Source organism: Calonectris borealis, chromosome 1 (genome assembly GCF_964195595.1).
Source record: "Calonectris borealis chromosome 1, bCalBor7.hap1.2, whole genome shotgun sequence".
In the NCBI taxonomy this organism is placed as follows: Eukaryota; Metazoa; Chordata; class Aves; order Procellariiformes; family Procellariidae; genus Calonectris; species Calonectris borealis.
Window position 1 is genome coordinate 160,059,591 of NC_134312.1, and position 25,425 is coordinate 160,085,015.

At 37.4% G+C, this 25,425-nt stretch overlaps 1 protein-coding gene across 2 annotated transcripts in view; it reads left to right on the forward strand.

Moving 5' to 3' along the window:
* The window catches only part of TMTC4 (transmembrane O-mannosyltransferase targeting cadherins 4), a 61,697-nt gene that overhangs the window by 26,086 nt on the left and 10,186 nt on the right, over positions 1-25,425 (forward strand). For both annotated transcript variants that reach the window (XM_075137796.1, XM_075137785.1), the window contains 11 exons: positions 3,713-3,810; positions 5,921-6,013; positions 10,790-10,951; positions 11,735-11,937; positions 13,619-13,790; positions 13,875-14,006; positions 21,879-21,958; positions 22,133-22,240; positions 22,362-22,503; positions 23,155-23,269; positions 23,757-23,869. In XM_075137796.1, the coding sequence (XP_074993897.1) occupies positions 3,713-3,810; positions 5,921-6,013; positions 10,790-10,951; positions 11,735-11,937; positions 13,619-13,790; positions 13,875-14,006; positions 21,879-21,958; positions 22,133-22,240; positions 22,362-22,503; positions 23,155-23,269; positions 23,757-23,869 (1,418 nt within the window). The remainder of the gene's footprint in view (positions 1-3,712; positions 3,811-5,920; positions 6,014-10,789; positions 10,952-11,734; positions 11,938-13,618; positions 13,791-13,874; positions 14,007-21,878; positions 21,959-22,132; positions 22,241-22,361; positions 22,504-23,154; positions 23,270-23,756; positions 23,870-25,425) is intronic.

Here is a 25,425-nt window from a genome sequence, read left to right on the forward strand (position 1 = left end):
AGCTGTTATTTGTACCCGTTCTATAATAATTATGTGCAGCCCACTTTTTTTCTGGCATATTTCACACTGTGTCCAGTGGTATTCTCATGTCTTTGTGAAGTCAAGGTATAGGACGTTTACAGGTTTGCTTTCATCGGGAAGGCCCTTTTTTTCCTGTCCAAGTCAGAAATTGTACTTAGTTTGATATAAATGGCTAAAATATGTCTTTGGCAAACAATTAGTCATATCTTTTTATGTTTTAGAGGGTCACCTAGAAAATATTTTGTCTTAAGTGGGTTTTTTCCTGGGTAATTTTGACCAGTCAGCTTAGCTTTGTTTCTTTAGCTTATCCTTTCGTATCTCTTTTCCTCTTTAAAAGTAGGCATGTAGGTATTGTTTTGTTTTATTTCAAGCTTCTGGATTCTCATGTGTTTTTCATGATTTCTCAGAGGTAACAGTTGAGATTACTCTGGGTTGTATAGGACCTGTTGGAGTAAATTTAATCAATCATAATTTAAAACAGATTAACTTCTATAAATTCCGTGTCTTTTAGTTCTCTTTTTTTGCTTTTGCTCTTGCTGGTGTTGTGCTTGCCATCTGATTGCAGCTGACCTCTCTGTGAAAAAATGAAGCAAAAAGTCACAGAACACTTCTGTTCTCTTGGCATTGTCCATTTTCTTTCCCACTGAGTATTGGAATAACTCCTTCCTTGCTGCTCTTCTTACTAATATATCTATGGAATTGTGGGTTTTGTTCTTTACATACATGCCTGTCCTGACTTCAGCTGGGATAGAGTTAATTTTCTTCCTAGTGGCTGCTATAGTGCTGTGGTTTTGATTTTGTATGAGAATAATGTTGATAACTTGATAACTGTGAGAATAGTGTTGATAACACTGATGTTTTAGTTGCTAAGTAGTGTGTATATAGTCAAAGACTTTTCAGCTTCCCATGCTCTGCCAGGTACACAAGGAGCTGGGAGGGAGCATAGCCAGGACAGCTAACACAACTGGCCAACGGGGTATTCCATACCATATGATATCATGCTCAGCATATAAAGTAGGAGGCGTGGTCCAGGAAGCAGCGATCATTGCTCGGGGATGGGCTGGGTATCAGTCGGTGGGTAGTGAGCAATTGCATTGTGCATCACTCATTTTGTATATTCTATCATCATTATTATTATTATTATTTTCCCTTTTCTTTTCTGTTCTATTAAATTGTCTTTAACTCAATCCATGAATTTTACTTTTTTTTTTTTATTCTCTCCCCCATCCAACTGCAGGGCAGGGAGTGAGCGAGCAGCTGTGTGGTGTTTGGCTGCCTGCTGGGTTAAACCACAGTACCTTTTCTCATTTTGTGATGTGACCTTTTTGAGTTTGTTTCTGTATGAACGTGCTGCTGTTGTCCTTGTCCTTGATAATTTGACCTATACCTATTAATAATTTGACCTTTTTTCCTATTACTTCTTACATTTCGAATCATCAAAGCATTTGTGCATCGCCAGCTGGTCTCTTTACTATATATACTTCCCACTATCTTCCATGTTAAGATAGTTTGTATTTGTGTATTGAATACTGCTTCTCTGAGAAGTGCTTAGTTGTCCTGACTTCTTTGCACCAGGATTTAATTCTGGGCAGAAGAAATCTCTCAGTTGAAGAAAGTATACTTCAGTAAACTCAGTGAAGGCCATTGGCTTTGTTCACCGTTCTCCCTTTTACACTTACTAAGAATGACTGATTGTCGTTTTGTGAACGCAGTCGATTACTTTGCCTTCCATCTTCACATTCTCTCAGCTAGTTTATTTCTACATTAAAAAAAAAAAAGTCAATTTCAAGAACTGACTGAACAGTCTGTTGTATTGCAGAGTCTGTAGAGTTGAAGAGCTCCTTCAAGGGATGCATTTAGGGCAGATTCCTTTTATTCTTAGCAATACTCTTAGAAGGAATTTTGAAGCCCCTTCCTCCATGAATTGCAGCCCTCAGTTGTTCTTCTGCGTAATTGATGTGAGTTGGAGTTTCCTCATCGCTTTTTTTTTTTTTTAGTTGCAGTGTTCCTTTAGTTTAGTAATTATGTATTTTGTATTCCATGTTTTGTTTTGGTATTGTTGAGATGTGTATGACTTCTTTTCTTCAGAAGGCTTTCTTTTAACTTTATAACATCTGCACCTCTGATGTTAAGTCTTCTCTCACCTGTGAGGACATAATGTGGAGGGAGAAGGAACAAATGCCTACTAGGTATTGCAATGATGAATCTCAAACATCTTCACGCTGTTGAAGCTTTACATCTTAAGTAAGAAAGGAGTGCTAGAAGCAACTTCAAAACCTGTTCTTCCACATGTTTTTATGAAAACTTCTGCTCTCTGCCACAAAACAAGTACCCTGCTTCAAAACGAGAGAGGAGGCCAATGTCAGCAGATCTTTTTCACACTTGTTATGGTTTGTATCTGACTCAACAACATCTGAGCTAGTATACTGGTTTCCCTTTATAATCAGTGAGGGAGGAGAGATACTTCTCTGAAAGGTGGACAACTGCATTTAATTAGGTAACTTAAACCCTAAAGGTGTCCCCTTCTCTCAACCAGTTAGAAAGGAAGCCTAGTATACTAGCTTAGGTGTAGGTGCCTACTTGTGGTGAAATTAATCTTAATTCTGCCATTTACCCTTTCCATAGACCATTATTGCAGTTCTGTTTAAGTACTGAGGGTCAAACCTGCACTAGCAGTAGGGAAGAACTGCTCTAGAGATCAAGGAAAGTAAGAAAGGGATTCAGTCAATGAATGTAGAGTTCAACTTTGTTTTTTCACGTGCCAAGTCAAAGGTTGATTCTTGTGATGCCTGTAGAGCCCATGTTGCTTGAGTGAAGAAACTGCCTCTGAATGAGCTTAGTGCTTCCCTCTGTTGCTTGCACCTGTGGAGTAGAGGTTGTGACAGATATGATTTTATGTGAAGTACCCATGTACTGTGTGTGTGATAGTACCTTCGCTGAAGTAGGGCTTATTGTTATATTAATCTCAGAAATGCCTGCTTGTGGTACCCAAAATCAGCTACATGGTGCAGTCTTTAAAGACTCTTTCTTTGAGTGGAAGCTGTAGTTACTCTTGATCTCTTAACCCCAGAGTTCCTCACCCTGCTGTAAAACTGCTTCCTGAGTGCAAGAACTAACTGCTTCTCTGCTCAGATGCTGAAATTTTTGAGCTCCATGGCATTTCATTGCAGTGCTAATGAAATGACATGAGGTACTTGCTAAATGCAGCAGCCCTGGAGCAGCAGCTCATTGTGCCTTTGTAGATTAGACTACAGTTAAAACAGTTTGCGTGTGTGACACTTCATGTGTAACCATTAGAAAGAATTTCTTGTTCTTGTGGTAGCTTGGAAGAGAGTGGCCGGTAACGACAGAGCTCTAGCTAAGGATGATAAATGTGTCTAAATATTGGGAATTAACCTTTGCAGATGATAAATTGTGGAAACTATGTGAAGCTTCTGCCATTCTAATTAGTCTGGCTAAAACATCTAGCAAACAGGAAGATTTCTAATGTCTTTGAGAATAGAAAATGACTGCAATAAAGGGACAAATGCCAGCATATTGCAGGAGGTGCCCTATGCTTTTTAAGTCTGACTGATAGAAAAGATTGTGAGATTAAATGCTGTATGTTTTTAAAATTCTAATTTTAATTTAGATTTCTAACTTTACCTTTAAATGTATAAACCTAATATTATGGCATGCTTTATTTTGACAGATAAGGAAGGACATAATTTTTCTATATTCTGGGTGCTGGTGAGTGTTATCCTAGGTGCAATAGCCATGCTGTGCAAAGAACAAGGAATTACAATATTGGTAAGAATCCTCTTATTGACTGAATTTTGACCTCAGCATCTGTCAGGTGCAGTTGTAAAGCCTACAAAGATGAACCTTCTCCACAGCTAATCACACGCATATCTTTTTGTTCTGTTCAGAAAACTAGTTAATGTTGACAAAAATCAGTATTCTAGTAGATCTGTCTTGATTGTATCCCTGCCAATCTGTTGGAATTCTTCATTTTATCTTTTGTAAGCAGGTTGCATATATCTGTTAATTTCTTGCAAAATTTAAAATATTTACAGTGTTAGTTTCAATGTGTATCATGTTCATTGGCCTTGTTTTTGAATTGTGGAGATAGCAGGCCTACAAACCTCATGTTGAAGGCTTATGAATAAAGACATAACTGGAGGAAAGCATTTTTAAAAGCTCCACCCTCTTGCTTTTGTGCACAGTGTAATTAGAAGTAGGGCCATTGTTTATGCATTTCTAATACTGAATCTCTTCCTTCTGTCTCTTATTTAAGGATCTGTCTGTGCAAACAGATACAGTTACTGTTCATGTTCATTGTGCTCTTGCTTTTTATTACTTCAGATTCTGAAGAGATTCTGTTTTGGGTGACCAAATCAGCCACCTGAAATGCTACATCTGTGATTTTTACCTTTTATATAGCCGTATATCTTTATAAATAAATCCAATTTGTAGCTTTAACTGACATAAATAAAGCAACAGAATCAGAAGAATTCTTTGCGGCAAGGACCCTCTTGTCCTTGTTAGAAAAAAAAGAGAGAAGAAATTACAGAAAACTTCTTGCTTTAGGACATTATTTTTGGATAGATGTTTGTAGAGTCATGTATTTTTCAAAGGTGTCTGTAAAGAAAACATAAGGAATTCTTTCAAAACATGGTGTGATTATTTCCTTCAGTGGTATTAAGTAAGTATTTGAGCCAGCAGACACAGAATTGTTATTGGATATGGGTTTTTCATTTGTTTGCTGTTGCATTGCTAGGACGATTATATTTATTGTTGTGCTGAGGAGCACGGATCAGAGGGATGAAGGGATAAATCACACATTAAAAAGATTGCTTGTAGGCTGAATGTGTTTTTCAGCAGGATTCTTGCTTTCCTATCTCCATGCAAGTAAGCCAAAAACCTTTCAACTGCCAGGTGGCCTGTCTACGTGGAACCATGCCGCTCTCTAACCTATCTTCTGTCTTCTCCCTTTGACTGTTAGAAAGAGACTTGTGGCCTCCCAGTGTCCTAACTCTGCCTCACCTGGAACTATTCTTACTGTCTTTTTTCCATTTAGTCTTTAGAACATTGAGGTCATTTCCAAAGTTACTAGGATATAGGCTAAATATTCAAGGATTGTCATGGTTGGTGATTGCTAAAACATGGAAGGGAAATTGTTGAGGTTGAATTTTGCTGGTCACCTCAACAGAATTACCCCTGTTATATTTTGATTGCTTGGGGGTAGTATGTGCAAGTGTAGTCCTGCAAAGCACTGAATATGCTCTAGTTTTATGTGTAGTGGCTGATGTCACATAGAACTTTGATTTCCGCCACCCCCCCAGCAACTTCCACAGTGTATATTGGTGTAATTGCAGGAAAAGCAAGCCTGATACCTCTGTTAAATCTTTCTGAGCCTTTGTTTGTTGTGAGAATTTATGTGCCCTTTAAAAATAGTATTTCTGAAACCTGACAGTCAAAAGCTACAATGCCGCACAGCAAAAAATAAGTAGAAGGCTTAAAGAAACTCCTTACTTGCTCCTTACCTTACTGACAGAAGCCTTACCTTTTGACCGCAGCATTTATGCTGTAGAACATTTGGGAAAGACGATAGAGAGCAGAATACTATTGTGACCATGCATATGGAGTCTAGCTTGCTGGTACATGGTATTCCCCGAAGGGTTATTCCATGTAGCAGGAGAATCCCCATTACAGTAACATGATACTCTACTCATCTGAGCTCAGGTTCTCAATTTACCATTCTGCCATCATTACTACCAATGTATCTCTCTACTTGTTTGGAATCGGTATTAAGATGTACAATAACTCATGGTAGAAGTGGAATTTAAGATGTGTTTAAAAAAAAAATTTGTGATTAGCTGCTCCATCTTATGCTCTTATTTTTCTTTTGGTTGCTTAGGGTTTGAATGCAGTGTTTGATGCACTGGTGATTAACAAGCTAAATGTTTTGGAGCTTATTCAAAAGTTACTACATAAGGACAAGTCATTGGAGGTGAGTCCTGACAGGTTTTGTTCCTTCTGGCCATTCAGACAGTCATGCACTAAAAGACAAACATAGAACTTTTGACAGTTTTGTTGTTGTTGAGAATTAAAAAAAAAAATAGAGGTATTTTCAGTCAGCCTAGTAAGGCAACATGCTATGACATCTTTGCAGCAACATGAGTAGTAATGGGATAGCATTAGAATTGCATTGGATAGTGAAATCCATTCCACACTTCTCTCAACAGTATGTTAAAAATACAGCTGACTGTTTGATGCAGCAAGTTCTCCAGGGTCAGTAGCTATACACCTGAAATGGTTGTTTAACACAATTTGGTCAGAGTAAAGAGAGAGAGATTTATTCAGATTCTCAAATGAGATAGATAGACATTTGAAAAAGTACATTAAAAAAATATTATGTCTATTTTGCCATTCCCACTAAAGTATTACACTGTTTTTTTCAGAATACAAATTACCAAACAGGAGACAGTTCCTAGTAGCTTGGGAGTTTAAAAGAAAAAATATGTAAGCACTGATGGTCGCTAAGGATCGAATTTCTGACTTTTGTTGATATCACTTTATCTAGTATTGGCTCAAATGGAGTCTGGCACCTAGTGTTTGCACTGGCAAGCAAATCACAGAAACAATCAGCCTCAGGCAAATGATTGATAGCAGCCAAATAGACCAGCAGCCTACTAGAACATCACTACTGTTCAACAGCTAAATCATTTGCCTCTCCCATCCAAGGTTCAGCAAGGCAAAGGAATATTCATTGTACTTTTCATTGATCGGTGGTTTCACTGCAGAGAAGTCTTGCTCATATTTCTGAGTAGCACAAGTCTTACGGGGCTTTTAAACTCCTTCGCAAAGAGTGAAGTGAGGAGCCAGTGAATAGGAATGCTGGAGAATTTTGTTGTACAATGACAGTAATGTCAACTAGCATATGACAAGGAAAGAGTCTAGAGCTGTAGGGGACTAAAGCAGAGCCAGTTCAGAATTAAAGTGATGGAAATAAAAGGTAATAAGGAGGACCCTGGGAACTACTGACCAGTCAGCCTCACATTACAGCCTTTGAAGATCATGGAACAGATGCTCCTGGAAGTTATGTCAAAGCATATGAAAGACAGGGAGGTGATTAGAGACAGCCAGTATGGCTACACCAAGAGCAGATTGTGCCTGACTAACCTAGTGGCCTTCTACGATGGAGTGATGGCATCAGTGTACAAGAGGAGTGATTAGCGTACTGATGTCATCTCCCTGGATTTCTGTAAGGCCTTTGATATGGTCCTCCACAACATTCTTGCTGCTAAAATGGAGAGAGATGGGTTTGACTGATGGACTGTTAGATGGATAAGGGATTGGCTGGATGGCTGCATCCAAAAAATTACAGTCAAAAGCTCAATGTCCAAGTGGAAACCGTAATGAGTGGTGTCCCTCAAGGGTCCGTACTTGGACCAATACTATTTAATATCTTCATCAATGACATAGTGGAATTGAGTGCACCCTCAGCAAGTTTGCAGATGGCACTAAGCTGAGTGGTGCAGTTGGTACTCTTGAGGGAAGGGATGCCATCCAAAGGGACCTGGACAAGCTTGAGAAGTGGACCTTTGTGAACCTCATGAAGTTCAACAAGACCAAGTGCAAGGTCCTGCACCTGGGTCGGAGCAATCCCCAATATCAGTACAGACTAGGGATGAATGGATTGAGAGCGGCCCAGCGGAGAAGGACTTGGGGATACTTGTGGATGAAAAATTGGATATGAGCCTGCAATGTGCGCTTGCAGCCCAGAAGGCCAACCGTATCCTGGGCTGCATCAAAAGAAGCGTGGCCAGCAGGTTGAGGGAGGTGATTCTCCCCCTCAGCTCCGCTCTGGTGAGACCCCACCTGGAGTCCTGCGTCCAGCTCTGGGGTGGATGAAAGACATGGACCTGTTGGAGCAGGTCCAGAGGAGGGTGAAGGGGGCTGGAACACCTCTCCTGTGAAGAAAGACTGAGAGAGTTGGGGTGGTTTAGCCTGGAGAAGAGAAGGCTCTGGGGAGACGTTATTGTGGCCTTTCAATATATAAAAGGGGCTTACAAGAAAGATGGAGAGAGACTTTTTACCAGGGCCTGTAGTGACAGGACAAGGGGCAATGGTTTTAAACTGAAAGAGGGTAGATTTAGATTGGATATAAGGAATAAATTCTTTACAATGAGGGTGGTGAGACACTGGAACAGGTTTCCCAGGGAAGCTGTGGATGCCCCATCATTAGAAGTGTTCAAGGTGGTGAGACACTGGAACAGGTTACCCAGGGAAGCTGTGGATGCCCCATCATTAGAAGTGTTCAAGGTCAAGTTGGACAGGGCTTTGAGCAACCTGATCTAGTGAAAGATGTCCCTGCCCATGGCTGGGGGGGGTTGGACTAGGTGATCTTTGAAGGTCCCTTCTAACCCAAACCATTCTATGATTCTGTGAAATGTGTAAGAGTCAAACTTTTTTGGAGGATTACTCTTTAAGCATGAAGAGCTCAAAGCATTATGCTTCCATTTTGTGACTGTTAAACAGTTCTGTCTCGGTGAAGAAAACATCAAATATGCCTTTTTTTTTTCCTTCTTATTTTAATAGAAGTAACTAATTTTAGCTCCTGCCACCTACAAAAATCTGTTCTGTTCTTTTCATGGAAGTGTATTTAAGATTGTTTTGTTTTGTTTTGTTTTGTTTTGTTTTGTTTTGTTTTGTTGAAAGGCAGAGCTTAAACTCTCTTACTTGCCGATTTTTTTTCTTCTCGATTGAGACAGGTTTCAGTTTCATGCCAGATTTCCATTAACTCGAAATCAAAGATAATACTTCTTCCACTTTTTAAATTCTGCCTACTAAGAGGTTTTTTGGTGATTTGTGAAATCTGCCCTTTAAGAAGCTGCATGTACCGTTAAATGAAATGAAGCCTGGAATGAGAGGTTTTGTGTAGTTACTCTGTCATAAAGCAGTTATAAATTGTCACTATATGGTTTTCCTTCATAGCACAATTCCCTTCCAAAAACAGTTTTTAGGAATGGTTTTCCTGTAATCCTCACTGTAGTGACTTTGGTTACTGACATGTGTAAATTGGAAGTAACCATTTGAGCACAAAGGCTAACTTAAGTAAAATCAACATTACAAACATCTTTATCCTTAGGCATTCAGCTAAATATTGTATAATGACTCTGTTGTAACTACAAATATTAAAACCCCACCTGAATGTTGCTTTTAAACTTAACTTTTCTATCATTTTAGAGAATAAATATCTTCAGCCAGGGCACTGTTGGATATCTCTCTTTGTGCAGGAAGCCTACTTTTTTTTTTTTTTAGTCCTCAGGAATAACTAATATTGATCTCCTAAATAATTATGGTGGTGCTTGCTATTCAGCATATTGCAATAATAGGTAATAATAATCAGTGTGCCAGTTCCCATGGAGGACATAGAACTGATCATGTATAACTATCAGGTAGGTTTTAAAGGTAATAGAAGCGTATCAGACTAAGGGAGGAAGGTAGGAATAAAGGAAAACTAATACTGGAGATCACATGACCATATTTTGTAGGATTCAGTCAACTCTTCCATGTAAAAATCCATAGTTTAACGACACTTTCATCTTCAGATGTGTAGAATGGAAAGGGAAGTGGCCCAAATGATTTCTCATTTCAGAGAAACTCTCATCTTACATCTTCTGCTTCTTTAATGACTTGTTGAGGCTGTGTAGAATAATTTCAGCTATCAGGTTTCAGACGGCTCTAAGGCAGCCCTTCATTTCCTATCTGAGTTACCATTTGCTAGCTGGACAAGGTGTTGGAAGCTTGTTCGAAATTTGCATTTCGAAGCTGTGACAGGGATATTGTTATAGTTACTGATGATTCTGTTTCCAGTCTCTACTGGTGAAGCTTGAAGAACCTCTAAGTATACAGTGTTTTTCTTTTCATTTATGAAACTGATGTGTGCTTGGAGAAAACATGTTATACTTCACAGGGGAAAAAATGGGAAAGTGTGTCAAATCTAGCTTCTATGACATGACTTCTCTATGTTTTATGTGAATTGCCTTCTTTAGACCCGAAAGTGTATGTTATAAAATACGTGATGTAAATCAACTGAGTTAATGTAGATAAAACACTTTTTTTTGTAGATCTTGGGTAATTTTAGCCTGACCAAAGTGATTTTGGGTGGCTGTTTGTTATTAGCTTTTTAATCACACTAGTGATTGTGAAAATTTTAATTCAGTTTCTCATTCCTTTCAGTTTCTAACTATGCAGTTTTCTTGTTGTATGCAGTCATGTAATTTTACCTCTAAAGAGACTTAAGTGGACAAAAACTAACAGTGATAAGCGGTCAACTAGATATAGCTACTTAAAACAAAGTTCACAAAGTAACCATCCTCCATTTTAAAAAGAAAAGATAGATCAATTTAATATGCCGTATACTAAAGGCTGTATTCTGCTCAAACTCCCTATTAGAAACTGCTGTGTAAAATTACATCAGCTATAGAGTTACTGAGGATTTGTAAAAGAGAGACTTCTTGAATAAAAAAGTTTTCTTTTCTGATTGAGAAGGAAATGAAATGTTTGCAAAAAATATTTTGCAACTAGTCAATGAAAGCATAGTGAAGTTTAAGAGCTTTCTAGTAACTGCAAAAATAAGAAAAATTTCAACTCTAATAGCAAAAACGCACAGGAATAGCCTCTTCTTTCTGAGATGGTGGCGAAAAGGATGTGAATGTAGTGGGGAAGAGAACAAAGTAATGTTTTTATATGGGTGTTTTTTTCTTTTTCTTTCCTGTAGAATGGTGGGCTGTTAAGAAAGGGGCTGCTTTTCAGGATAACTCTTCTGATGTCTGGAGGGGCCAGTATACTTTATATACGCTGGAGGATTATGGGCACAGGGCCACCAGCTTTCACTGAAGTAGACAACCCAGCTTCATTTGCAGACAGTCTGTTTGTGAGAGTAAGTTATGAAGTTGTTTTTTTCTGGCCAGCTCAGAACATTTGTCCTTGTCATCAAATTGAATTTTCTTTTCTGTGCTTCAAAGAAACAATAAAGTGGCAGTCTTTACGTTTCAAGATGTGTGATGAGTCACCTTCCCTTGTGCTGCTGTGATGATTTTCTGCAATTTTTTAAAATAGTATACCTTGTATATTCTTTGCATTCAATTTAGCATGCACTGCACACATTGAAGTACATTTCCATTTACTCACTACTTTTCCCATGCATGCAAGGATTTAGCTTTTGCTGAGTTTCATCCCTTTTCCACATACTGTGTTTGACTCTTCATCTGTTCTTTCACAATTGAAGAAAATAACATAAAGTTCTGGTCTGGTGCATTTGGAGTATGTCTTGGCTTTATGCCTCTAACTCCATTAAGGCTCTTTCTGGAGATGGAGAATGAAGGGCGAAGACAGTTGGTGCTGTCTTTTGACATTTTCTCCTATTGTAAGAGATTTTTTTTTTTTACATGTGGGTATTGGTTGGACAGCACAGAATTGCATTTCCCTGCTCTGAATAGGAGAGCCACCTAGCTATGTTTAAAAAAAAAAATTAAAAATTAATGTCACAGCTGTAAAATAAATGGATATGTAACTAGTTGTAGTCTAACAGTATTTAAGGCCTCTTTATTGTATAAGATATATTTTGTGATAAGGGAAATGATAACAGAGAGAAGAACTAAAATTGTCCCCCCCCCCTTAAGTTTAGTATCAAATAAATATTTGTTTTCTTTTTGACTGACAGGCTATAAACTATAATTACTACTATTCATTGAATGCATGGTTGCTGTTGTGTCCCTGGTGGCTGTGTTTTGATTGGTCAATGGGCTGCATACCCCTCATTAAATCCGTCAGCGACTGGAGGATAATTGCACTAGCAGCACTTTGGTTCTGCCTAATTGGTCTGATATGCCAAGCTCTGTGCTCAGAAGACAGCCATAAGAGAAGGTAAGAGACAGTGATGAATTTTAAATGCCTGGCCAACTTGAGTACAGTATTATTTTGTTAAATCCACTACTGATAATTTTAACAATTCAGTGGAACCAGTGTCTAGCAAATGCAATTCAAATAAATATTTATAGCTGTCATTACAGTTTTATCCCAATTTGGGCCCTTCACTGTACACTGACTAGTGGGAAGCAGAGTTGGAGGAGGAGGTATGGATGGCTGCTTTATTTTTCTCCTGAAATGGCATTTTGAGATCCTTAACACTGTAGGTGGTAAAAAGTAATCTGTGCTCAGAACAGAGTAGGAATTGATGTATGTTGTTGCCCCTACTTCTTACAAGTCATCATGTCCTTTGATCTTCTAAAAATGAAAGGGAGAAGAGAGGTACCTTGAAAGGAGGTAGAAATGCTGGCCATGGCCATACAATTAAAAAATAAAATGCTGACCCATAGTATCCACTGAGGAAACAACTTGTACTTTGCCCAAAGGAACTAAAAAAATTTATTATTAATTATTCTGTCTCACTAAGGGCTTCTGTTTAGCTTTTCAGGGTCTTTTCCCATGGATTTTATATATAATTAATTCCTCGGTTCTTTAAAATTTTTCAACAGCTCAATCACAATGAGGTCATTCTGTTGTTCAGAGTGCTGAATATTTTCTTTTCTGTGGTATTCTGTAATTTCACCTCTTTCCCCTCGTCACCTCAGATGTTAACATCCCACCTGCCTTCCTTTCCTCTGTTCCCATACTCATTTGCACAGATAAAATCATTTTGGAGAGGGGTGGAATTCTTGCTACAAGTGATGTCTTTACTAGATACTTTCTAGTAAAAACACACACACAAAGCCTATATTGCAGTTTTTTAGTAAAAAGTAAAAACAAAAAGTATAGTGAAGGCCTAGGACTCTTGAGGAGGGGAAAAGAGTAAGAGGACACATCTACATTACAGTATAGAGATTTATTTCTGATAAATTAGAGTAGAAAACTACCATGCCTGTGGCCTTTATAACAAACACCTGACACAGACCTGGGATTCATATTTCCTTATGTCAGCTCTGTAAAAGTAAGGTACCTCGTCTCAGTTGTCTAAGCTCTGTATAGTCCATAGCTACCTGCTGAGGATTACTCATTCTAACATACATACCTAAAACAAGGAAGACAAACTGCCCTGGAGAAGTGCCTCTCTCTGCTGACTGTAAAAAAAGTGTGGATGACTAACTTTCAGGTGGTTAAGCACAATGGATTCTACGATTGATGTATTTGTTAGGAAAGAAAACGCTCTCTCAGTAGGACGTGTACCTAAGTTTCTTCTTTAACGGTGACCTATATTTTTCCCCTGTTACTGACTTACTAGTTCCCAAAATAGAGAGGTAGTTTTTACCATTATTTTTGCTGTCTGTGTATTTTAAATAGGAATTATGTAATTAATGTGTAATGGGGCTATTTTCTGGCCTGGAAGCATGAACATAGCTAGGATTTTAAAAGTGCCTGATGGAATGAAGTGTCCAAACCTCACTGAAACGTAATCTGATTTTGTTATGTAGCTTTCAAAGGCTGCTTTTGAGTGCCCTTTCCATATGCATCTCCTTCTACAATGTTTAAATAAAGCTTATATGTTAAGTGGAAAAGGTACTTCTGTTAAGATTTGTGGTTAATTTGAGAATCTCTTTCTTGTTTGCAGAATTCTTACACTGGGACTTGGATTTCTTATTATCCCTTTTCTTCCTGCAAGTAACCTGTTCTTCCGAGTAGGATTTGTTATTGCAGAGAGAGTCATCTACCTCCCCAGTATTGGATATTGTATTCTGTTTACGTATGGATTTAGTCTCTTGAGTAAGCAAGCCAAGAAAAAGGTACCATTGAAACAGTCACTAAAGTTGATGATTAAGTGCTTCAATTGTATGGTTTGTTTCTTAACTTGTCTCTCTTTCCTTAAGAAAATTCTTGCTGTGGCAGTACTTGGAATCTTGTTGATAAATGTTATGCGGTGTGCACTCCGCAGCAGTCAGTGGAGGTCAGAAGAACAGCTTTTTAGGAGTGCACTGTCTGTGTGCCCTCTGAATGCAAAAGTAAGTCATTCACGTGCACTTTTAATCCTTTTTTTTTTTTTTTTAAGTGTTTTGAAATTTGGGATAGAGGGGTTGTTATGCATAGTTAGTATGTTGTGGTACAGTGTTATTCACAGTCTTGTGTGGTGCAAGAATATGACATTGACATGTCAGACACCTAAATTACAGTGGTAGCACAGTTAAAATACCAGACAGTGCAAATCACATATTGTAATTCAGAACTTGAGGGTGGGAATGGGGAGGGGAGAGAAAGGCATCCAGTCAAATTGGATGTACTGCTAATAAAATCTACTAAAACAATTGTGTGTATAATTGCAAGTTATTACAACAAAATATCGAAAAGAAAGTAAGTTGTAGCAATGTATTCACCTGAATAATGCCTGTGCTATGTTTTTAGAATCCCTTCTGTGTACCTTTCAGTGGTATATATAGCCAACACAGCTAAGGGACAAAGCAGCGTATCATCAGTGTAATCGCAGGATGTGGGGGTAAGATCTTTGCTCCCACTTCTGCTCTTTTACAGTGGCTGAATGGGCTAGAGTCTTCAGACATGGGCACTGAGGAAAACTGCAATATTCCCTGCAAGGCTTAGTGAGGGAACAAGTAAGAGAGTGGGACTGGATAGGATCTTTCACTGAGCTGAACACCGGTGTTTGGCTTAGTAGACTGAATCTAGCCTGCCAATAGAGATGACCTCCCCAGCAGTCCTTTGATAGCTGAGAGCGTGATCTGTTGGAGCATACCACAGAGCCCTGATGTTGTCTGAATTTTAGCAAAGACTCTCTTTGAAGAGCCTAGGAATAGGAATGTACGTCTTGGCAATAAAACTACATTGATGTTTTAAAAGATTAGATTTCTGTAATCTAGAGTGGTGTCTAGACAATACAGATCAAGACAGAGTTTAAAAAGGAACCTGTGAATGCTCAGCTTTGCAAAGAAAATGATAAACTTAGCATCTACTGGAATACAAATATGCAGCAGTGAGCTGTAAAAATCATTTATGGCCAATATTTACAACATGGTCCTATCTTTCAATAATCTCAGATTTCAATACATAGAAAAAGGGCTGTTGTATTTTCTTGTGTGGCGGTGGTAGGCAACCATCTTCTTTTTAATGATGATCTCAGTATATCTTGTCTTCTGGATGACAAGCGCATACTATAAATGGAGCAAATGCAATCTGTTTCTTTGTGTGTAACTCCATCCATCTGCCATGGCAAGAGTGCTTTAGACAGATCCACGCTCTCTTTGCCTGTGCTCCAAGCTCCTTGGACACAAGCCATGGCTGGGAAGCTGTGTAGCTGTGTTCGCACAGTGCTGTGCTTTAGCCGATAAGCTGTGTGCAAGCTACTGAACTAATGCAGCTGGTTCAAAGCCAATGAGTGTACAGGGAAAATGAGCTTGTGTTTGTCAACATTGGGCCGTGTAGACATGCCTGGGCTGTATTGCTGCTAGTGACAGCTTGCGCAAATGGAAAGCGTGGTGATGTGAACAGGGAGGGTTTTGTAGGCTCACACTCCAATTTTTCTGAAGGAGTAACTCTGAAATCACAGTAGTAGGGAACTTTTCTAGGCAACAGCATTAGAGAGTCCATGTGTGAGAGCCAATCTCTTTTTTTCTTTATGGACTCAGCTATATTTATTCAATTTTGACAAAGGTAAAAATTTGAATTAAGTTCTGTTGTGATCTACTGTTGCTGTCTTGAAATTGCAGACTTCATTTAAAAATTACTCCACAGGACTTTCAGTGGCCCATTTATTTCAGTGGGAGGCTGATGCAGACCAAAAGGTGGAACGCAGATAATAGCTTTTCCTTGTTGTTCTTGGAACATCTTTAATATGTGTATTTTAAATAGAAATTAATATGTGTATTTTAAATAGGTCATGCTTTACTTCTCTTATGTAGCAGGGTCCCAGAATCTCTAGGTGTCTCCCAATGAGCAACAAAAGCTGCAGCTCCTAGTTCATGTTTTGTGGTACAGCTGTTTTCAATTCCAAATTGTCTGTTTGTGAGCAGAGTAAACTTACCTTAATTCTAAGTAACAAGTAGTTACAGCAGTGCCTTCTCTAATTGCAAGACTCATCTTTAAACATCTCTTTAGATAGAGGTGTGGAAGCTGCATTAAATAAGATTGTCTGGCATGGTAGTGAATCTACCCCCTTGGGTGGTGGATACATCTGGCTCAAGAGGATGAAATTTAGGCTCAACTTTGATAAATGTTGCCCAGTGATTTTAAAATTTATTGGAAATACCATAATGAAGTTACAAAGATTTTGATTTTTAAAAAAAAGTTCACAATACAAATTTTTTTATTTTTAAAATATTATAAATATATATGTTATATATATTATATAGAAATTTTTTTTTTAGAGAGAGAGAAAGAAGTATTTTACAGATCTTGGTTAAACGTGTCCAGGAGTATGTCACACATTTGAACTTGCATGGTCCTGCACTTAAGTTGGTTTCAAAGGTTGTTAGACTGAAACAGTACACATTTTGAATACATTTGGCAGTATTTTTCTTAGCTGAACAGAAGGTGCCTGTATATTGATTCCATTTCCTCTTACCATCTTTTTTCATACTTATTTCCTAGAGCTCAGTGGTGATACACACTAGTGTGAGTTAGAACCAGGCCTGTGTTGTTTCTGCTAAAGCAAATTTTGTGAACAGTTATAGAGACTGTTTTCTCTCGGTATGTTGATTATATGTTACAGGTAGTTTATATGTTTGGAATATTTCAGTGCTACTGGCGTAAAATCTGGATCCAATCTGGCATCTTTTCATTTGATGTCATTATGTTGCCAGTTTATCCTGGAGTGCTTTGTTGAAGTACTGGAATATCTAATTGCAAGCTATGATAAAAGCATAACTACTGTTTCACCGTATCAGACTACTGGCTTGGATTTATATCCTCAGCTTTAGACATCTACCTCTGAGCGGGTCAGCCAGGCTCCCTTTATAACTGGGGAGGAGAAGCTGTCCCTTTTAGCGCGTGGTTCATCATCACCTTGGACTAAACAACGGACATAGGCCAGAAAGACTGCACCCTAGATCTGTGTGTTTCTCTCCACTGATGATAAAAGAAGTCCTGACAGCTAGAGCAGATGTGGATACATAAGGTTATGTGAGATTTTGCCCTTGTCCTACTACTGTTCGCTATTTCTAGACATTGCTGTATTGCTCTTCACTTTCTGAGATCATTACACTTGTCTCTTTGAATTTTAAAGATTATTCCCAAAAATGCTTATCTTAATGCCTTTTTTTGCCATGTGATAAGTTACTGTTGGAAGTGCCAAGTTACTTTTTCTCAGCTTTTAGCAAAGCCGTGACAGTTTTTAAGGACCCAGAGATGTTTTTTATTTTTGGATGACTTCCTCTAATTGATTATCTAAATAAAATTTGCAATTGCATTGTTAAATACATGGGAAATAGCCACCATTTTTCTTTTCCTAGATTTGAAATAACTGAATTTAAATGATTGTAAGTTGTTAATATTCTGTATGTAATCTATACATTCTCCTTGCTAAACATAGTTTTTAAAAAGCCATTTCAGTAGCAACTTTTCTGCAATAATAAGCAAGGAAGTTATGATACTCCCAACAGAATGTGTTACTAACCAGTCTGCCTTGACATACTAAGGGTAGTAACTTTGTACTTGATGCTTTATGCAAACTGTAATTATTATAGATACAAGTTTGTCAAAGATAAGCTATGCTAATACTGAAAATGTACAACAGAGTTTGTGAGATTACCTTCTATTCTTTCTTAAAAGGTCTTGTAAAACCTCTTTGAGATAGAACAAGATTTACTGCTGTTTAAGGTTTTATAAAGCTGATCTAGAGAGCATTTCCTTTAGATATTGAGAATTCTTTTCTATGCTATATATTAAAAGGGGATTATCTTCTGCAGAATTTACCTTCAGTGCTGTGGGCTATCTGCAGTGTTTTGCCACACAGATACCATTTTAGATGTATACAAGCACAGGCATGCAGAAGAAGCTTTAGACAACATTAGCTGCACAAACAAAATGTGAAGATCAAAAAGGCTTTGTTTTATTATTATTTAGAAGACAGAATTTCAGTAGTAGAGGAAAGAAAAGAGTGTTTGATGAAAGAAGCTGGCATTGAAAAGAAGCATCTGCATGTTTCTGTAGAAATTTTGACATCTGTGCTTTGCTTCCATCCTTCTCAGCAAATGTTCATATTTGCTGAAAAGGTGATTATAAGCAGCTAGGAAGAGAGAATAAAATAGTTGATAATAGCAGTGCTCCAACTGAGGGGGTGTACCTCCTAGAAGATGATACTACATTTCAATTTCTTCCTACGCTGCTTTGAGGGAAAAAACCCAAAAAATCAGTTTGACAGTAATCTGGGTTTTGTACAGGAAAATATAATTTTTTTTTTCTCTTCCTCATTTAAATGCGCATGCACATTTAAACACTTAAATAAGAGTTCAAGCACTCTGTGTGTCTAACATAGAATAATATACAGTGCTTTTGCTTTTTTATACTGGCTTCTTAGGCTGATTGAGGTATTGCGAACAGACAAACACATAGAGCCAATTCTTTGGCTAGGCTATGGTGCCATGGTTATGTTAATTTTAAACAACACATGCCTGTTGGGATCAACTAGGTTCTATCCTAGGGTATTTTTACCTAATTGCCCTGATTTCAGAGAATACTATGTTGTTATGCATCCCTGAGAAATGCTTCTTTTAGAGCTATTACTGTAAAGTAATTACCTGTTTAAGATTGATAAAGGAGCATAATGTAATACGTCACTTCCAGTTAATATCTATCTTTAATCATTTAATAATGAAATGCTATATCTGCTTTTAAATGTTTAATCAGGAAAGGAAAATCCTCTCTCCCAGGTTGGCGTGCATAGTATCTGTCAAAGGCAGAAGAACCACATTTCTAGAGATGAAATTTAAGCCATCACACTGGCCCCTCATTTTTAAAGGCCAGATTCTTCCTGCCCATTGGTATATTGAAAGTACTGGTCCCCATGTTGTGCAGGTAGGGGTCACAGGAGAAGTCAGGGAGAATTACAGCCTTGCGCTTAGCAGAGGGCAGATAGCTATGGTAGGCCTGCTTGGGGGGAGTGGAGCTAAAGGCTGATCTTGGCATCTCTCTGTCGTGGCCAGTGAAGTGGGAGACATGGCTGTACGGCAGAAGTCACCTGCACCTCTCAAATGACACTGTGTGCCTGGAAACCCTTGGCTGACTCTGTTCTTAAGAGCCTAATGTTACTGCGTATTGTAATCCATTGTAAAGCTGCTTTTGTCATTGAATATTTGTGGTAGGCTGAGGGGTTCTTTTGGTATGTTTGTTTTAGTTTTTCTTTCCTTCTTTCTTCTCTGTCACCACCATATTAAGAGGAACTAAGGCTACAATTTCACTTGAAGAGAAATTAGGAAACCAACATGCAATGAGGAACTCTTCATTTTCAGGAGTGCTGTATAGAAGTATCATTTCCTTTCACACAGAAGCTATTTCTGAGGACAGAGAAATACACCATCAAAAATGCTAATAGTTTATTTAAATAGTTTTACTATCAGTTTTAATAGACTACAATACATCTTTTTAATTCAGTTGACAAAATGTACATGCACACTTAATATTTCATTTGCTGTTTTGACTTGAGAGAATTGGTATCTCTCAGGTTTCTGCAGTCTGCACAATTCTGTTTACATGAGAAAAATATTTTTTCTGCTGCTGCTTTTGGGATAGAAATGGTTGTTAAGAAGTTTCATGTTTTTAAAAACTGAGAAAAATGGAACCAGACAGTGAAATGCTGACTGTTTCCTAACATAAGATGACTGACATGTGAAAGACTGAGTGGTTGGTGTATACAAAGTTTTTTCTTGTATGCTCTGTCCCCAGTCTTTAATCAAATTTCTTCTTTCAGTGATGCTTATGACTTTTGTAAAACATTTAAAAAAAAAACCTTTTGTAAAACTTCTTCAAGAAAGAAATTGAATCGGGTGAATGTAATCTCGTTTGCTGATATTGAGATGTGAAGTCAGGTATTTTAAGGGCTAATACACATTATTGAGTGAAATCTTCCCTTATTTTTTCTGTTTTGCCACGATTTATCTTTTATCTGGAAACACAGCAAAGTTTAATAACCTAATTTGCTCTGAATAAATTTTGAGTCTGTAAACTTCAGCATATATAATCAGAGCAATCCAGTTTGGTAAGAATGTTATCATAGTGTGCTGACAAATTTCTGGAAGAGATATACAAATAGTATTCAGTCCTAAGAAACATGTTTCAGGGTGTATCGTTTTACTTTAATGACTCCTGGGAAACGATGCTATTCATTTTTTTTGACACTGCACTTGATCTTTATGAATGGCTATGTCTTGATATAAATGTACCATTACGTTACTTCTTTGGCATGGACCTTGTCCTTTTTTTATGCATGTGCAAAAGAAGTGCCTGGATCTTTTTTTTTCTCGGAAGCTGTGCTAGAACTGCTTTTATGGGATGCTGAATTTGTGTGCTATTTTATATGTTACAGCCTGAGGAGCTGCTTCTGTGTATGCTTAGTAAGCTTTATAGCATCTTTGCTGTCTGTAAAACCAGTGAAACTACTTTTTCACTCATGCTAGAAAGCACAGAAAATGTTCTTTATTTGTTGATGGTATATTACTGCATAGTCACAGTCATATAGAGATGGAATTCAACAATTAAATGCCATAATAATTAAGTTCAAACATAATTGTTTGTGCTGGATCAGTAGGTCCCAGGTATTGTGCCGAATACAATTAGGATTTTTCCTTTGATGGACACATGAGATAAAATCCTTTTCTGGATGTAGAAGGTGAATTAGAGTTATCTAAATGCATTACAAACCTATCTTTTTGTACTTCAATCTGAAGTAATTCCTGCATAGTGTTTTCGAAAAGTTTTAAATTAGATTTTCAAAGTATGGAAGAAATTACAGTATGTGTTTGTTCTGGATAAAGTATATACAATTTGATTTCAAAGAGTAAGGTAATTTAAATAATGAGTTCTGATCTAGTTGCTGAGAAGTCTATTTTCAGGAGTCAGTACTCACAGTACATTTCTGTTACTTCTAAACTTGAGTCTTCCCTTTGACCAGGTAATGTAGTCTTCTGAGATTTGCCTTAAAGTAGGATTTGAGATGTCTTCCAACTCAGGTCCTGAAATATATTTATTCCTATCTAGTTCTTGCCGTAAGTTCAGATGATGTGTCTTATTCCCTGTAGCTGTATCTCAGAGCTCTAGATCCTTCCTTCATTCTCTACTTTTTAACAGGCAAGGTCTCCAACATGTTGCTGTACACATTATTTTTATTTCAGAAATGCTGTTTGATGCATTTTTATCCCAAGACAATAATAGTGTGTGTGTGTCTTTGTTATTTTTTGTTTGTTTTTGAAATATGGAGCTTAGTTTTTCTGTTAATGTTGAGCTGGTTCTAGTTTATGCTATAGCGAAAGCAAAGTTTAATCAAGTTACATTGCTGTAGTGTTTCTTCTCCTATGGTGGATTTGATTGAGTCAGACTTTCTCTTACTTATCTGGCAAATAAATTAAATGAAGAGCAGGAGGTCTCAATATAGAGAGTCTTGTGGAAAGTGTGGTGATCATTTATAAAATCAGGAAGTGAATAATCTTTTGTAAATAGCTGGAACAGGTAAGCTGATTCATTAATTTATTCCTCAGATTTTGTCTTGCTGTCTTTATTGTATGTATTGTCCAATCTTAAGTATCCACCTACAACAAAAGCCAGCAGTGAATGATGCAAGAGCTGACTATCTATTTGGAGTAAGAATTTTTAGCATCTTAGCTCCACAAAATATCTGACTGTATAGCATGTGGTAGAATGTTCATCTGTGTTTTCAGGTGCATTACAATGTTGGCAAAAACCTGGCTGACAAAGGAAATCAAAGTGCTGCAATCAAATACTACAGAGAAGCTGTAAGGTATTAGTAATTTTACTGCTTTAATGAACTATCCTAAAATTGCTTTCATGTTTAACATGAAATAAATGCTTAGGTATTCATTTTCAATGGTCTGCAGCATTGCAGAGCTAGCAATTTGTATGTAGTAATACATGTCCCATACATAATAATCATCTCTTAAATTTTAAATTTTAGGTTGAATCCTAAATATGTACATGCCATGAACAACCTTGGAAATATTCTGAAAGAAAGAAATGAGCTCCAAGAAGCAGAGGAGTTGCTGTCCTTAGCTGTACGAATACAGTATGTTTAGAATAATGCTAAGCAGTGTTTTGCACCAACTGAGCAGAAATGGTACAATAGGATCTTGTGTTCCAAATGCTCAATTGTGCTCTCTCTTGGTTTTTTTTCCCAATTTGCCCAGACCTGATTTTGCTGCTGCATGGATGAATCTAGGAATAGTACAGAACAGTTTAAGAAGGTTTGAAGAGGCAGAGCAAAGCTACTGGACGGCAATTAAACACAGGAAAAAATATCCAGATTGTTACTACAATTTAGGGCGGTTGGTAAGTGCTTTTGAATAAATGATAGCTATGACAGTAATCTGTGTGTATGTAGATATATGTATGCATATAATTCTGCTGTACTGTGAAATGCTGATAGTTATTCCAGTTCACTTCATTTGTAGTTCAGGGTGATTTCATATTTTCGGTAGCTTTTCCTATTGCTTTCCCAGTATTCTTCCTTCCATACTAGTTTTTCATATAAAGAGGTATAAAGAAAAATATAGATTGTGATCTTTTGTTCAAAATATATTATTAATAATTTCCCAATATTAGACTGTTTTGCAGTCATTAGTATATTGTTAGGTAGTAGAACCATGCCAAAAAATTCCATTTAGATCCTTGGAAATATTTATATTAAATATTTACTTATTCTCTTGTGTAGACTTCTAAATTGTATGCTGGTTTTCCTCCCTATCCTATTGGTATATAGAAAACAAACCTGGGTCCCAGCAAAAAGCAGGGTAAAATTAGTATATAGCACTCCCCATACTACCCTAGTATTCTTTTTACATTTCTTATTTTTGACAAAAACAAGTAAAACAAGTTCTACTAGAATGGAATGAAACATTAGCAACTCTTTAGTGTCTTTAGTGCATGATAGGAAAGTAAAACAAATCAGAGTGAAATTACTGAGGTTTTCTTTCTTTTTAGTATGCAGATTTGAATCGCCATATAGATGCATTGAATGCATGGAGGAATGCTACAGTTCTGAAACCAGAACATAGTTTGGCTTGGAACAATATGATTATATTGCTTGATAATACAGGTATAAGCCCATTTGAATGTTTTAATGAATAATTCAGTGTCGTGAAAAACGTAAAGCTTTATCCATATTCATCTAAAAGGAGTTCTGCTACTTCTTTGGCTACCCAGACTCTCTCTATAAATATAAGAATACCTTCTGAGTCAATGGTTTTAAAGCATCACTTGAAATCCAGCCCATAAATTGAATTTCTGATCCTTATGTGAAATGCCATCCTTGTGCAAACATGTTTGTATTATAGACGAAACTTCAGAACTTTTGAATCTGTGCTTTGTTGTTCTTCTGAAAGTGTTATCTGTTGAAAACAAAATGGAGGTTTTCTATTGTCTTGTTCTGCAGGGTTTTACATTTGTGTCTGTGTCATACCTGGTTTTCTTTAAAAATGCATGTAATCGGCCATTCATACAATATGAGTGCTTGCAGCATGAAAAATAACTAATAAGGCTGTGTTAAAAGACGCCTTCTCTTTTTCCACTACATGGGCTCCCAGGCAATCTAGCTCAAGCAGAAGCAGTTGGAAGAGAGGCCCTGGAATTAATACCTAATGATCATTCCCTTATGTTTTCATTGGCAAACGTACTGGGGAAATCGCAAAAATATAAGGTAAGTAACTAGAGCTTTCCCAGTGTTGGTTGTGTTTTGTTTTGTTTTGTTTTCCTGTTTAAATTCTGTGTAAGTTGCTGTAGAAAGTGTTTGAGGAGATCATTGTGGACTGTGACAGATAATCAGGTTTCAATGCCCGTTTCTGTCACAGTATTGCTGTGTGATTCTGGCCTAAGTTCATCCCACCTTATTTTAGATGCCTGTGTTAGGAATGTGGCTGCCCTAAACTATGTCAGTGGTCAGTGGAGAGAAATAGGCTCTTAAGCACACTAGAGGGCAGTTAGGGTCTTGTATTGCTTCACTGCCGACAGAGAGAGCCTGCTCTGATTTAGAGGTCTTGGTTCAGGAACTAAAATTAGATGTGATATGCTAGTCCTTGTGCTTTTTGTATGTAAAGGTTTACCATTAGCCGATATGAATTCTAGCCTCTTTGCCTCAGACGCTTTCTAAAATAGAGATATTATAGATTTGCTAATCCCAGACTGAGGATAGGATACCTGGGTAATCCCAGAATATTATGAGGAAGAAGTCCATACGTTGAGCAATGTGTTGAACTTTCTCTTGGATGCAGTGGACCAGCCTGCAAGTGGTACCTCAGCATTAGTTACTTACTTTACAAGTAGTAAATGTAATGGAACTGATGAGAATGACTTATTTTCCAAAAGGAATTGTATGAGCTGACAGAGAATAAATCATACACAATTAATATACTTAGTTGTTTTAATTGACTCCATAGTCGCTGATTTATGTATGTGATAGGGACAAATTAATAATCAAGCAAGTTTTTGGTATTCCTCAGAAAAACATCATTTACTGAACTATGGCTTTCGGGGGTTTTGATGGCTTTTTGATAGTGATGTTAGCAGCACTGAAGGAACATCCTCAGTATATGCAAAGTAAGAAGATTTTATGATGTTAAACTTCTCAGAATAGATACATTTTTCCACCAATTACTGTGTCCACTTAAATTTCTACAGTCCTGTTCAGCTGTCCACATGTGGAGCCAGGGTCTGTGACAACCCAGCACTTGCTTTTGTTTGTGTTAGTGATGCCGGGAGACACTCCCCTGTTGCTGTTTCTCTAGGCTGGCTGGGATGTTTTTCTGTACGCTCTCTTTTTTTTTTCTCTCCACCTGAGACTGTTATAAAATACATATTTAGGTTACTTTAACAAAGTTCCAGAAGGATACAAATTAACATCCAGAATGTATAAGGGATGAGATTATAGAGGAGTTAATTGTTAGGATTATTTTAGTGAGTCATGACTGTGAAAGAATAGAGGATTGTATAGTTATTCATCAAGAAGAGTATGCAGCATGACAGAATAAAGAGCATTTATAATGAAATAAGTAGAAAAAATAAGTTGAAAACAAGCTAGAAAACTTTTACAGGTGTAGGAGGAACAAGTCTGTCTTAGTGGATTTAAAAAATAAAAAAGGAGGTAGTGATTTTGATTGCTAGCTCTGAAAGGTCATTATGCTGCAGGGAGACAAAGTAGAAATGGTAGTAGGGGAAAATGAAGCTTTCAAGTCAGCATCCTGAATAAAGCAAAAGGAG